Here is a 16,498-nt window from a genome sequence, read left to right as displayed (position 1 = left end):
ACACCTGCTCCAGCAAGGAGTCAAGGGTAGACTTGTATTTGGGATAACTAGGAAACTATGAGCCCAGTTGCGAGTCAAAGGTTGACTTGCAACTAGGATGAAACAAACTACAGTCCTAGTCGCGTGTCAATGGTGGACCTACAACTGGGATGAGAAACAAATACACATACTCCAGCAGTGAGTCGAAGGATGGACTTGCACCTGGGACAACTACGAAACTACGATCCTAGTTGCTAGTTAATGGTCGACTTGTAACTAGAATGAAACAAACTACATGCCAGTCACATGTCAAGGATGGACCTATAACTAGGATGGAAAATAAATAACAGGGGTCAAAGGTCGGTCAGTGAGAAGATGGGGGATAAGCTTCATGATCGAGACCCCCAAATGATGACATATATGGGCCCATGTGAAAATAAATGCGGGATCATGATGACACAAAACAGACGAGACAAGAGGGCGCGCGACAAAACAGAATAAGTTGACAGATGCGTGCATGATCGAGTTTGTGCGAACATTAAAGCAAACAAATCAAACAATTATAGACGTCGATGAGCTAAAACTCATCTAGATTAGATTTAGCAAATCTGAAAACAAAAATTCTAGTTACACTCCTATCTAGATACACGATCAAAAGCAAAAAAATAAAAGAAAACTGTGAATAGAAGGACACGTTGCCTTGCACAAAAAAACCATACACAAAACATAATAACGGCCCACTGGAAAATGCCATATCGGGTCTCACTGCTTCACGAAGGACAAACAAACAACACAGCGCAAAGACAAAGAACATCACTCAGAATCATGTGTATCTAATGATATATGAGTTAGATGAAATATTGTTAACCCTCATTTAGATGATCATTAGCAAACCGATCCGAAACGGGATCCCAGACCACGCTACAAAAACGGCCAACAAAAGACGCACACACGAACAAGTCGATGAGCACCAAACACAGACGCGACACAACGCATGCCAAGATAACCCACAATCAAGATTTGTAGGACATTTTAAGCGAACATATGACAGAGTAAAACCAAGTTCATTAACTTTAAATGGATAAAAATAAAAAATGGAAAAGATAAAATATAAAATATAAATAAAACAAAAAATCATGAATTTAATATAATTCATGATTTAAAACAAATAATGAAATAGAAAAAATAATAGAAAAAAGGAAAATAAAACAGAAACAAAAAAAACAAATACTGGGAATCAAATGGGAGCGTACAAGAAAATGAACTAGGACAAGGTGTAACACAGACTTGTGAATGGAAATGGAAAAAGGAACGGAACCTCGCACTAGCAACGATCCAGCATAGACCTGCTTGTGAAAACCAACAAGACCTCGCACTAGTAACGAGCACACAGGCAGCAAGCGAGACAACGCACTAGCAACGACCTGACAGGGAGACAACGCGCCGCGAGCGAGCACGACAACTAGACCATCACGTTATGCACAAATATTAAAGACAGATAATCTGACGGTTCTGGATTTAGATGTGAGATAGCTATTTCACATCTAGATGTGAAATAGCAAACCTGTTAAAAAAAAACGTTGGTACGGTTCGAACCTGGTCTGATTGTTCACTTGGAAGAAAAAGGAATATCCGTTTATCCATACGCATTCCTTTCGTTACGTGCGCTAGCCAAGCCACGTGCATGCATGATGCATGTACGGTTCAGAACCCCAACCGATCTGGCTGGCGATGGTCAAGATCCATGCGAGAGAAATTCCAATCCAGACGAAGCTAGCTAGGATGGATGCGCATCATGCTCCTGCAGCGGGGATTTTGCTGGGTTCGCTGACTCCGCCCGACGTCGATGCCGGCGCCGCCGCCGATCCTCCCGAGAGCTGCCTTCTTGACAGCAAGCCCTTCTTCGGCGAGCGCACAAACGCCACCACCGCCAGGTACCACACCACCGACCCGAACGACAAACACCGCGCCATGGCCATCCAGGCCACCTTGCGACTAAGTTTTTTTACCGGAACCGGTACCTACCGGTGTGACATCCACCGTTGACGTTGTTTTAAAGATTCGAACCATTTTTTTAATATATAAGAGACAGAATTGAAAATACATAGAATACATGTGGGTCCTTTGCATTCTATTGTCAGCTTTTATCAGGAGAGAGAGAAAATATTCATAGAAGACCGGTTGCATGCATGATAAAAAATTCTCTATCTCCCCATCAAAAGACTACCTTTTAATTTCATTGTGAAATTTTGGATGATAGATATCTTTTGAATGAAAACTCCAATTTTGAATATTTTTATATATTTGAATTCATAGCGAGAAGATCTTCAAAATAAGATCAATTGTGGATACATTTGAACTAGTTTCAATTTCACTGATTTCACAAAACAGATTTCACTCAAATTGGCAAACAAATTTCACTCACCTCCAAAAACCATTTCAGTCAATTCAAAATAACAATTCACTCATTTAAAAAAATACGAACTCACTCATTTCAATTGACAGATTTCATGCATTTAATTTTTTTTATTTTACCCATATCTTTAAGCTGATTTCATTCCTTCCAAAAACCGATTTACTTGTTTCATATAACATTCACTGCTTTAAAAAACACGCATGTTTAAAAACTGATTTCACTCATTTTAAGAATATAATTTCACTTATTTAAAAATATAATTTCACTCAAAAACTAACTTCACTCGCTTCATTCATTTATGAATATAATTTCACTTATTCCAAAAACTTGCTTCAATCATTAAGAGACCGATTTCACTCGTTTTGCAAGGAAAATTATTTCAATCATTTGAAAATTTTGATTTCAATTATTTCTAAAAAGCATTCGCTTCATTAAACAGATTACACTCATCATAAAAATCAGTTTCAAACATTGAAATAGATAATTTCACATGACAATCAATATTTTTTTTTCAAGAATCTCATTTCTCACATTCACTAATTTCAGAAAACACATTTCACTCACTCAATTAAAAAACTATATTCAACTTGTTTAAAAAAATGATTAACCTAATTATGAAAGATAGGTTTCACTCATTTCACTAGTTCCAGAAAAACACATTACATTCACTAAGTTGAAATAACAATTTCACTTGTTTCAAAGATAGATTTCACTTATTTTTTAAACTGATTGGAAATAATCAGCTTAATATTTTTTAAATAACAAGTTTCATATTTTTTAAATAACAAGTTTCACATATTTTGCACTGAAATATGTTTCATATACATGAAAAACAAAAAACATTTCAAAAAAATGGTTTCACTCAATTCAAAGAACTTATTTCACTTTATTTCAGAAAACTGATTTCACTCATTTGAAACGTTGAAACTTAATCATGTTTAAATGTATTCAAGATTGATCTTGTTCTAAAGGTCTTGGCGCCATGAGTTCAAATATATAAAATATTTCTAAAATGGGATTATAGTTTTAATGATATGAATGAATGAAATTGCTAAGGAGAAAATAAAAGGCAGGATTAGAGTTGTGGGGACAGACAGAAAAGTTACTGCATGCATGCGTACTTTACACTGGGAATAGTTTTTATTCTATTATTGACAGAGACCCACTTATCTGACACAGATTAGACTATTAACAGAGATACATGAGATAGTTACCCCAATACAAAATGCTATACACATGTACTGGGTCCCTAATGCACGAATCACAAAGTAAATATATGGTGGATGGTCCACCGGTAGCTCCCGGCTCCGGTAAAAAGCACTTTGCGGGCCACCTTGTTCGTCGCCCGCCCGCCCCGCGTCTCCTACGTGCTCGCCTGGGCCACCGGCACCCACTTCACCGAGGAGCCTCTCGTCCTCTCCGCCCACGGCGGCCTCGTCCTCCTCACCATGGCCGTACGCATGAAGCTATGGCCGTTCCCAGAATACTACATCTAACAGCCCGGCGGCGCCGCCTGTGCCGCTCCGTCGCTCTATCTGATCCCGCAACCGAGCGGCACGCGCTTGGTCAACGAAATCTGTGCGGTCGGCCTCCTGTCTCATGGCGGCGGCGGAGCCTACCACGTCGCTGCACTAGCCATGCCGGAGAATGGAGAGTTCGACCTCTACGTCTTCAGCTCCGAGACGCGAGCCTGGACAGTCAAGAAGCCCGTCTTATCGTCACTGGCAGACGAAGCCGTCGACTTTGGCGACTACACACCGGGCAAGGCGATCGTGGTTGGCGGTGGCGGCGTCATGGCGTTCATCGACGTGTGGGACGGCATCCTTTTCTGCAGCAACGTCCTTGACGGCGGCGAACACCCTGAGCTTCACTATATCCGGCTGCCATCTGCAGATCTCCCCCGGCCGGGCATCGACTACTGGCCGCAACCTCGCGACATCGCATTTGACTTGTCCGGCGACACAATCCGCATCAGGTTCGTCGAGGTGGTCTGCCCCTCCTCCTCCCCGGGTTGGTCCGTTTCCACCTGGACCACCACCACCACGGCCACGAGCCCTTGGCAGCAACTGGATGCCTGGCAAAAGGACTCCGTGCTCTATGATTATGAACTTTCAGTGGCCGACGGCGTCGACATTGACGCGCTGCTGCGGCCTGAGGCTTTGGAGTTGGACGACGAGCCGGCTTTTGGTCACCTCTTCGTGGGTATGCCCATGTTGAGCTTGCACGAAAACAAGGTCGTCTGCCTCTTGGCCAAGCACCATCTTCCAGACAGTGAAGTGTGGGCGGTTGCTGTTGACATGGAGACGAAGAGGATAAAAGGAGTCAATCTTCTTCGGGGCGGAAGATGCACAAGGCTATTCTACAGCACCATCTCCGGCCATCTCAGTATATGCATGACTGCTGCAGGTTCAGGTGAAAAGGCCACGAGCGCAGCCGTCAACTCTAGTGCTCCATGTGTTTTTTCTCTCCGGATTGCATGCCGGAGTCTTTGTTTGTGAGCAATGCTTCACCTAGGTAAAGTTACGTACAGATTTTACGTAACAGGCAACGTGTAGGATTGGGATTGGACGGAAGAGTGTGGCAGGGACCACACGGGTGAAAATCAGCAGGGCGATAGATTTGTTAGGTAGGTTACGTAACGAGGTAAATACATCGGAAGTCTTCAAACTTGCACGCGACGATCAGTTTGGTGAACAAACTTGTAAAATATGTGATTCTGGTCATCGAACTTGTGCGGATGTGCAAATACGGTCACATATCCCGTACATGGGCGTATCCGATGCTTGGCTGCCTGCTGTCAGCAACAGATGGCGCTCAGCGCAACGTGTTTTTGCACAAAACCCCATAGCCTTTTTTATTTGTGAAAAATTAACAACTGGTGGGTCTCACTTATCAGTATATAGCGAAATTTAAATACGAAGAAGTGTGTTGCCCAGTCTAGAACACACGCCTAAGGCGAGAACACAATCCGGCCAAGCCACTCCAACCCAATCCTGTGGATGTTTACGTAGTATAACTTTGCTTTACTGTACTATAACGAAGGAGCTCGTGTAGCAGAAATGGGTTCCATTTTGTGCGGCCTATTTTGCATCTGCTCTCCTTTTTTTTACAGATTAATAGATATGTAGTATGTAAATTATAATCTCAATAATAAAATGACTTTCAAATATTGTTCATTTATTATTTTAAAATAATATTTATGAATTGTAAAAGATATTTGCATAATTATAATACAAATATTTTTTAAATATTCATAATTGTAAAAACATTGTTTTCAAAATTTGTAGAATAACTTTAAAAATAAAAATAACAATTTTAAAAATAGTAATAATTAAAAAATGTATGTATAGTTGCACCTGTTCGTTTTTTTGAACTTTTGAAGCAGAAAACTTTGTTCATGTATTATTTTAAGATAATATTGTTAATTAAAAAAATTGTGTCATAATAATATAAGTATTTTTATAATTACTATCAATAAATATTATTTTAATTATACAAGAATTTCAATAATTATACACACGTTTTTAAAATCTTATGTTTGTATAAGTAAAATATTCATAATATAAAATCTAAAGTCTTGTTATGAATATTTAATCGTGTCTAACATGTAAATTATATATTCTTTTTGAATATAAATCATGATTAAAAATTATACACAAGTGAATATTCATAAATATTTAATAAATATTGTATTCATCATTCTGTATAATTTAAATATAAGCCACGAGTGTATAATTCTTTTTGTATTCATTATTTTTTATTTAATAACATTTTAAATGTCTGTATTAAATAAATATATTTTATGTAATACACAAGTTTATATTTCATAAACTGTTGACTCTACTTTTACGCAAGAACATGTGTCGAACATCATATTAAGTCACGTCATGTGCACGACACATATTTAGTTGATAATCCCGGATGTTTTCAGTATAAGTGAAATTGTATCTCATGTTAGACACGTAAATGTTCCTGTTGCAATGGTTGGGTCTTTCTTGTGCGTACCTGAGCTAGCTAGACCGAAGACCCACCACCCGCGCTTCTGTATTTCGCTCCTCGCTGGAGCGTATTTTTGGTACCAATGATGATTGTTTTTCTGCAAATAAACAAAGGCGAGGCTGTTTTAAGCAAGAACATGTCGCACCGAGTGCCATCTTGTCATTGACAGTGGGCCTTGCACACTCTGGCCTGCCAAGCAAGCATCGGATACGTCCGCGTACGGGATATGTGACCGTATTTGCACGCTTACGCAAATTCGATAACCAAAATCACGTATTTTACAAGTTTGTGCACTAAACTGACCGTCGCGTGCAAGTTCTAAGACTCCCAATGTATTTAACTCTTACGTAACTCTTCGTACGTCGCTTTCGTAGGTGTAGTATTGTTTGTTTAATGAGGTAAATACATCACTAGTGCTTGAACTTGCCATGAATATGCACTTTGGTGCCTGAATTTGTAAAATACATTGAACTGGTTTCATAACTTGACATGGACATGCATATACAGTTCAAATGTTGTTTTTATACGTCCATGACGCTCATGAGGCACGTCAGGATGTAAGGGATAAGGCATGTGGCCTGGCTTTTTTGGAAAACCTCCTAAAATATTTTTTCCTTACAAAAAGGCCCTCAAAGAGAAACTCTTAAATTGAAACAAATATTAATCTATTTTTTTGAATTGGTTGGATTGCTTACCAGTTCAAATTTAGTGTCAAGAAAGGATTCATATACTTTATAAACATAAAGCTGAACAACATAAAATTAAAAATATTTATTTCAGCAATATAGTGACATTGATTTGAACCTGCAACCAAGGGCTATATAGCGGCCTCACATACCACTCCAACCGACAACACCGAATGGCAAAATGATAAATTTAGCTTTATATCATAACGAGCCCGTGTGGCTAAAACGAACCACAATGTGGCTCAATTTTGAACAGGTTTGTTCTTTTTCATTTCATTTTTTAAAAATACGTAAGTTATTATCGCGTTACAAACAATGTACATATGTTTAAAACAAATTACGTTAAAAATTTCATATAATTTCATCAAATACCTATGCAATTATTTAACATAAAAACACATAATAAAATTATGAATTAAGAATATATTTTGTAATTTGAAAATGTTAGCTATTAATAAAATATGGAATTAATTTTAGAAACGTTCATATATTTAAATAAATTCCCATATAAGTTTAAAATTTCCACTTTTCTAATAAACTATTTCTTTAGTATATCAATGTGTTCATGCTTTAGCAAAAAACTATGTTGTTTTGAAAAGTTTATATAGTATATAAGTTTGTGTGTTTTCTAAAAAAATACAAGTCTAGTCCGCCATTAGACTGCGGATCCTGACATAAATAATATTTTTTTGAAATACCCACATGAATAATACTGTAATCTTATTTTAATCATTCATAAATATTTTCAATTTTATGAATATGTTTTAAAATAACACTCAATTCTTTTTAAAATGACATGAATATTTTTGCATTCTTTTTAAATTATGTTTGTTATATAGTCATAAAAAGTACTTGTACTTTTGATACATGACAACTCATTGGTTGGAGTGGCATCCGTGCCTGATCTACAAGCTTTGGTCCCATGTTCGGTCATAGATCTGATGCCGTTTTCTTTGGATTATTAAATTCTCTTTATTTATTTTGTTCGGCCAAATGTTTATAAAGGTTATGAATCACTAAATATCAGCAAATGGGAAATTGTCGAGTGGCTAGCCGCACGCACTCGACTGGTACGTTGTTGGTTCGATCGAGCACACGAGTTGTAATTTTTATCTTATAGTTATACACCTAATTTTTATTTTATAATTTGTCAGTTTCTCCCTGAGGGCCTTATTGAAAGAAAACAATTTCAGAGGTTTTTCGCAAAAAAACCAGGCCACCCATCCTTGGCACCGACAGCGGGCCCCATGGCATGCTGGCGCCCCTCCTCAGCTTCGTGGACGTATACAAACACCATTTGAATTGTATATGCACGTCCATGCCAAGTTATAAAACCAGTTCAATGTATTTTGCAAATTCAGGCACTAAAATGCACATTCATGACAAGTTCTAGCATCACTGGTGTATTTACCTCTTGTTTAATCTATCTATCTATCTACATACTATCTATACTACCCCTATAAAAGAAAGAAAGGGGCAGATCCAAATAACCAGAACCGTTTATCTAGCTGATCCAAGGGTCTAAAACATCTATGTATTTAACACAACAAGCCACTAATCAACCGATCTAATCCCCGTACCGCTCGTCATCATCAAACTATCCGCATGCCGCACCTGAACAAAAATAGAAACTGCCTGCACGCCTTCTGACCCCGCCGCCCACCGGTCGCCGCTCCTCATCTGCAAGCGCTCCTCCTCTGCTTGCGCCATCTCGCCCACCACTCCTCTGCTAGCGCTGATCTCCTTCACCTTCGCTCTGTCTCCATGGCTACCCGCCGTTCCTCCTTTTCTGCCAGACGAACGGCTACGCACGGTCAACGTCACACCCACCGCTGCTTCCCCACGGACGCGAGCGGATCGCCGCCGCCGTCGGCTGCTCTCCTCTTCTGCCGCACGGACGCGAATGCGGATCGCCCCGCCGCTTCTTCGATTCTGCCACACGGACACAAGCGCGGGTCGGCTGCTGCCCCACGGATGCAAAAGCGGGTCGCCACCACCGCCACATTGGGGCCCTCGCCGCCACGCGGGCGAACTTTGATCAGGTTTATTTTACCTTAACACCTAACATCAAGCCACCAGTTCGGTGTATCCCCACGGGCGAAGGAAATCTGGTTCCATGAAACACCATGGACGGGTATGCTTCATGTTCAGTTTTCAGTTCGGTCATTCAGTGTACTCATACTCATGTGATTTTTCTTTTCGTAAACCATTGCAAGCTTCATATTCAGTTTTCTGCTTGCTGCTTGACTGCTTCAAGTGTGTACAGATTGCATATATCAAGTTTCTTCAACTGTTCACGGACTACGGGATGTAGGTTTCAAGTGTGTACAGATTGCATGAATCAATTTTGACTTCCGAGAATTCTGAAGCCCGCTACTCAATTTGTAGTTGGCATTTTTTAATGGAATTGTTGTTTGGTTTCTTGAAACAACTACTCTGAACTGAAACATGCATTTCTAAAGACTGTTTCTGTAATTATTTTCTCACTACAAATGTACTATCTACTAGCTTTGCCACTTTGGAGATTAAACCGGGCCTTAACCACCTATTGTAATCGGAGAGGTTTTCGGAAGACTTGCTGATGCATGATTACACTTCTAGTTGCTACAGTAGTCACACAGACGCAGCTTGGTGCATTGTTCTCTTCTTTCCCTTTATATTTTCTTCATCCTTGTGCTTGTAAATTTGTAACTCAAGAGGTCACAAACTTTTGCAATCTGGAGGTGTCACTTTCAGACTGATACATATGCATGTAGCTGTTCATGAAGCATCATTTTACTAAAGTGTCAAATGTCTGATCTCTTATAAAGTTATAATCCACGGGCTTGATCCCAAGGCTGCGATGAGCTTATTAACATCGATGGTGTGCTAAATGTGATCATAAGGAACCTGGAAAAGGAGTATGTCTCTTAATGGACATCTTTCTATTTTGCATTGAACTTCGATTAATTATTTTACTGTACATTTTCCAAAATTCAAGGATTGGCTTCTTACTCATTACAAATGGTTCCAATCTTTGTTCTTAGTTTTAAAAGTTACATAAAGAACAATGTTCAAATTCACTGACCTGTGCTTTGTGACATGTCTTCACTGTATGTTCATTATATATGCATGTAGCAATACTTCCTTTCAATCTCTTCATTTGTTCGTAAGCTAGATTGTGTGCCAAGTTGTATTTACTGGACACTTGCTACTCTTTTCCTTGTGCAATTATTCAGTCCTGGTTATCTTTTGTTGTATTTCCGAGTTGCATAAATGGCTCGAAACACCAGGAGCTACTAAATCTTACCTGTACTGAATTTGTGCTGTTTTCTTATATCAAAATACGGTTCTCCTTCAAAGTATATTTTTCTCCTTCTACTGAATGTGCTTCTGGAAAAGGATCTCAACAGATCAACTAGAAGGAGAAGAGAGCAGCCAAAGAGAGGTTAAGAACAAGACGCATGCTTCAGATTAACTCCTATTCCTGGAACGATATGCTTTTGATGATTGAATTAGATAAAACAAGTATATATTTCTGAAGATTAATGGATTCTAATCGTATGATTTTGATATGCAGAAGGATGATCTACCTTTTTGGGACTTCGTTTTGTGAATTGATGTGTTATCTTGAGCAAATATCTTACTATTTGTACAATGTTATAATTTGAACTTTTACTATTGATATAACATACTGTATGTCGAATGTTTCAATACATATATACTTGCGGCAACTACTAACTGAAATTTATTTTTCACCTACAAAATATATAGAATCTTCGTCCATGTTTTCTTGTCGATACCTGATTTACATGTCCATACAATATATAGAATCTTCGTCCATGTTTTCATGTCGATACCTGATTTACATGTCCATACAGTTGGGCTGTTCGAGCTAACACAGCAAGGTCTTACAATGCATCAAGGGCATCTAATAAAGTTTTTAGGTTTGTCCCTAGAACTATTATATCCAGACAAGATGGTTGCAGAACCATCAGAGCTGAACCTTCTAGGTAATTTTACATAATCAGCGGCTGGGCGCCCACAATCATCCATGATTTTGCGTCGAAGTGAGATAAGGTTTACTCATTTTCTTATATTTTGTTTCTCTTTTCTGTTTTGCTTGGTTGATTTTCAGTTATAGAGAAGAGTTAGAATTGGATGAAGTATCAAACAATGGAATCAAATCATGCATGGAATTGTAAGTCAATCATATAAGCATAGACATGTTTTCAGTTTTCCAATGTATAGTGGAAGTTATTTAAGCCGTTTGAAATAGCAATATGGAGTTTTTTCTATTGATGTTTGCCGTGAACGATGGGAATATATTCCCTTAAAGAAATCATGTGAATATATTTGAATGGTTTCATCTTCAAATAAGATCTCTATAGTAGCAATAATTTTGAATAAAAGATACCCCCTCTCTAAACAAATATAAGACGTTTTAGATCACTAAAATTATGTGTTCACATTTATACCAGTGTGAAAACTGAATAAGGATCAATTTTATTTTAAATACATGCACTTGCACGTACGTGATTACTAGTAGTTAATACTACTCCCTCCGTTTTAAAATATAGTGTGCTCGCGTTTCCCGAGATTCAACTTTGACCATAAATTTAACCTACGAGACCAACTGCGGCCGGAGAAAAAAATATATAGTTGAAAACTTCATTCAAATACGAATTCATTGATATAATTTTTGCTCCCGCCGCAATCGGTCTTGATAGTTAAATTTACGGTCAAAGTTGAAGCACGTGGATAGAGGAAGCACTACATTATAGAATGGAGGGAGTATATAATGCTGACGTTTTCAAAAAAAAAACTACCTTAATCCGGGTCGGATTCAGACGAGAAAGGAAATCGCCGCTTGATATAGTCGCAAGCCCACCCCGCCGATCGAGTACGATAGATGGCCAGGATGGATGGCTCCCACCGCCGGCGGCTGCACGCGGACGAGGACCGCCTCGGTGCCCTCCCCGACGATCTCCTCCTTGATATCCTGCGCCGCCTGGACACACGCACCGCGCTCGGCGCCGCGGCGCTCTCCAGGCGCTGGGCCGGCCTGGCCCGCGAGGTCCCCTTCCTGGACCTCAAGGTCACCGACAAACTGCCGCCGCGCTATCACCGGTGCTTCCGCCTCCGCGACGACGCTAGGGATTCGAAAATCAGCTCGACCTTGTCTGACAGGTGGCATCTAGAGGCTATCGCCGCCCGTTACGAGCGCCGCGCCATGCGATCCATGGTCCGCTCCGTCAAGAGCCTCCTGGCCAGCCAAGCTCGCCGGCGCGTGGAGAGGCTGTCGCTCGAGGTCTTCGCCTACAGCACCTCGTCCTCCATCAACCGCCTGGTCGTGGACGCCGTCGATTCCTGGGGCGTCCGGGATCTAGAGTTTGTTGCCACGCCGACAGGGCCGATCGCGTATCCGGAGCCGCCGGCCTACAGCTTCCCTCTTGGCCTCATCAGCAGGAAGCCCGGCCAGTCCCGACTGCGAAGCCTCAAGCTTGCCAACTGCTTGCCCCCGCCGCTCCGGGGATTCAACGCGCTCACCATGCTCGTCTTGCGAGACTTGCCGGCTCCCACGCCGCCGGCCGCATACGAGGCAGTGGTCGCCGACTGCCCGCAGCTGCAAGTGCTACACCTCCTGTCATGCAAGCTCAAGATAAGAACCGGCAGGGTGGTCCTGGACGCGCCTGGATCGGAAATCAGGGAGCTTGTAGTCGACGGCGAGCACATGGTGGTCGAGATCCGGTCTCTCCCGAAGCTCGAGAGCCTCGCCAGCCTGCACGGTTGCGTGCTGCTTTGCTCCCCCGCCGCCGTCCCGTGTCTTGCGCGCGTGAGCCTCGCCTGCTCGGTTGGCCGACTGGAAGGGGACAGTTTGGCTGCCCTAAACCGTTTCCATCGAGACTGCTTGATTCTGGTGCTCGTGCTCTTCTTCCGGTGCGCTATCACTGTGAAGGATCTCGTCTTGCGGTTCACTGGGCCAGAGATGTGGATCGTGCCGACGACTCCCTTCTCTGGAATAATGTCGTGCCTGAGAAGGCTGCTCGTCGCCGATGTGCCTTCCTCATGGGACGCCTCATGGCCACGCCTGCTCATCGAGGCAGCGCCGTTACTTGAGAGCCTTTATGTCCATGTCTCCCATGGCGAAGACGAGCCGAGTCAGGAGGAGATACCGGGGGAGACCTCGGCTTCGCGCCATCACCATTTGAAGGAGCTGGTTGTCATTGGCTTCCAGAGGACGGAGAGACAGACGCGCCTTGTGAGGTTCGCCGTGGAGGCATCCACGGCGCTGCGGCGTGTCGCTCTGCTCAAGCATGGACGCGTCGAGGACAGGGGGCCCTGCTGCGACTGGGAGGTGGTGAGCCAGCAGACGGCGTGGTGCGACGAGGAGAGACTCGCCGTTCTCGATGGCATCGGCTGTTCGACGGGACGGATCCAAGTGGTGCTCAGTTGAATTGAGCCCTATGATGTTGGACTTGGAGAATTGAAGGTGGGTTGCTGTAGTTCTTCTGGCTCCCCAATTCAACAATTTATTTGTATGCCATGTGTGTGAACAAAAATGTTACATTCAGTTATTTGGTGCTGCTGCTTTGTAGTATCTGAACTTGCTGAACAATGATGTGTCATGCAATATTGTAGAAGGACAAGATATGAGCTGTGCAATCTCGATGTATTGATCGGTGCACCAGGCACGTATATATAAGTACAGAGGTGGACCACAACCTTAACTATACAAAGGAAACAGGAGGTGGGCCCTACACACAAATATACACGTACACAATATACTCAACACCCTCCCGCAGTCGAAGCGGCGCCAGTGACGCAAAGACTGGAACGAAACTCCTCGAAAGTAGAAGTCGGCAGTCCCTTCGTCATCACATCAGCGAACTGCTGAGCGGTCGGCACATGGAGAACCCGCATGCGTCCAAGAGCCACCTGCTCGCGCACAAAGTGAATGTCCAGCTCGATGTGTTTAGTCCGGCGATGATGAACGGGGTTGGCGGAGAGGTACACCGCAGAGACGTTGTCACAGTAGACAACCGTAGCCTGGGAAACGTCGTGATGCAGCTCCTGCAGTAACTGTCGTAGCCAGGTGCACTCGGCAACGGCGTTAGCCACAGCTCGGTACTCAGCCTCCGCGCTGGAGCGCGAAACTGTGGGTTGTCGCTTAGACGACCACGAGACGAGTGAAGGACCGAGGTAGACGCAGTAGCCAGAGGTGGACCGACGAGTGTCAGGGCAGCCAGCCCAGTCAGCATCGGAGTAGGCCACCATCTCCAGAGAAGTAGACGCCGTGAGTGTCAGCCCGAGGGTCATCGTGCCGCGGATGTAGCGAAGGATCCGCTTCACGAGAGTCCAATGAGAGTCACGAGGGGCGTGCATGTGAAGACACACCTGCTGAACAACATACTGAAGATCCGGTCGAGTGAGAGTCAAGTACTGAAGAGCGCCGACAATAGACCGGTAGAAAGGAGCATCCGACGCAGGCGAGCCCTCAAGAGCAGAGACCTTGGCCTTCGTGTTAATAGGAGTAGCAACAGGGTGACAGTTGAGCATACCGGCACGCTCAAGAAGCTCATGTGCATACTTCTGCTGATGAAGAAAGAAACCGTCCGGGCGGCGAACGACCTCAATGCCAAGGAAATAATGTAGAGCACCCAGGTCCTTAATAGCAAACTCGTCACGCAGCCGGAGAGTAATCTGCTGAAGAACAGCTGCGGAGGAGGCAGTCAGGATGATGTCGTCGACGTAAAGCAGCAAGTATGCAGTCGTGTCACCGTGGCGATAGACAAACAGCGAGGCGTCCGAGCAAGTAACGCTAAAGCCCAGTGTCTGAAAAAACCCGGCGATCCGCTGGTACCAGGCGCGGGGTGCCTGCTTGAGCCCGTAAAGAGAGCGGGACAGCAGACACACATGGCCGGGAAGTGAGGCGTCGACAAAACCGGTGGGTTGCTCACAATACACCTGCTCCTCAAGATGGCCATGGAGAAAGGCGTTGGAGACATCCATCTGATGAACGGGCCAGCCGCGGGACACGACGAGCTGGAGGACGGTGCGGATCGTGCCCGGTTTTACAACCGAGGCGAACGTCTCGGTGAAGTCCACTCCAGCGCGCTGGCGAAAACCACGGACCACCCAGCGAGCCTTGTAGCGCTCGAGAGTGCCATCCGAGCGGGTCTTATGGCGAAAGACCCACTTGCCGGTGATGACGTTGGCGCGAGGAGGCCGGGGAACCAGTGTCCAAGTGCGGTTCCGTTGGAGCGCATCGAACTCTTCCTGCATCGCCGCAAGCCAGTGAGGATCACGGAGGGCGGCGCGAGCGGACACGGGAAGAGGCGACGGCTCCGCAGTGGAGGCGGCGAGGACATACTCGTCACTCATGTACCGGAGGCTCGGACGATGAACGCCGGTACGAGCGCGGGTGACGGGGCCAGAGGGCGCCAACGGAGCCACTGGCGAGGCAGCCGGCGAGGCAGCCGGCGAGACGGCCGGCGTCAGGGCCGGCGAGGCGGCTGGCGAGGCGGCCGGCGTCGGGGCCGGCGAGGCGGCCGGCGTCGGGGCCGGCGAGGGAGTCGGCGAGGCGGCCGGCGTAAGGGCCGGCGAGGGAGCCGGCATCGGGGTCGGCGAGGCGGCCGGCGTCGAGGCGGCTGAGGAGGCGGCCGAGCCGGCCGTGCCCGATCCCGCGGCGGGTGAGGGAGGGGCGCCAGGGGCGCCGTCAGAGCCGGCCGAGGAGGCCAAGGGGGCGGGCGCCGGCGTGAGGGCGCGAGGACCGCCAAAGCCCGGAGGCGGTCCGCGGGCCGAACGGAACCGTCCGCCTGACGGAGTCGTCGAAGGGCCGCCGGTGGCCGGCGGTGACGAGACGACCAGGGGTACTTGCTGCTGAAACGGAAACACCATCTCATCAAAGTAAACGTGTCGGGAGGTGAAAACACGATGGGAGACGGGATCATAACAGCGATAGCCCTTAGTGTTGGGTGGGTAGCCGAGAAAGATGCAGACGACGGAGCGGGGTGCAAGATTATGAGCCGCAGTAGCGGCGATGCTAGGGTAGCAAAGGCAGCCGAAGATGCGAAGCCCATCATAAGAGGGGGGTGCACCGAAGAGAAGATGATGAGGTGTAAAGTTCCCGCGAGTACGACATTGGCGGATGTTGATGAGGAGAGAAGCGGTGGCGAGAGCGTCAGGCCAAAAGCGTGGAGGCACATTGGCATGAAAGAGAAGAGTCCTAACGCAGTCACTGAGAGTGCGAAGGATGCGCTCAGCACGACCGTTCTGTTGCGAGGTGTACGGGCAAGTGAGACAAAAAATCGTGCCATGTGTGGTAAGAAGATTACGAACGGCGAGGTTGTCAAACTCCTTCCCGTTGTCTGTCTGCAACGCGAGAATGGGACGACCAAACTGCGTGAGAACATAGGAGTAGAACGCGGCGAGAGTG

General features: G+C 44.8%; 1 protein-coding gene across 1 annotated transcript; it reads left to right on the top strand.

The window, feature by feature from the left end:
• Positions 1 to 11,971: 11,971 nt before the first annotated feature.
• Positions 11,972 to 13,516, top strand: LOC125554610. The gene has a single exon (XM_048718119.1). It carries the CDS (start codon positions 11,972 to 11,974, stop codon positions 13,514 to 13,516), a length of 1,545 nt encoding a protein of 514 aa, XP_048574076.1.
• Positions 13,517 to 16,498: the final 2,982 nt, after the last annotated feature.

Source organism: Triticum urartu, chromosome 4 (assembly GCF_003073215.2).
Source record: "Triticum urartu cultivar G1812 chromosome 4, Tu2.1, whole genome shotgun sequence".
Lineage (NCBI taxonomy): Eukaryota > Viridiplantae > Streptophyta > Magnoliopsida > Poales > Poaceae > Triticum > Triticum urartu.
The sequence above is the reverse complement of the archived record's forward strand: the minus strand, read 5'-3'. Positions and strand labels throughout refer to the sequence as shown.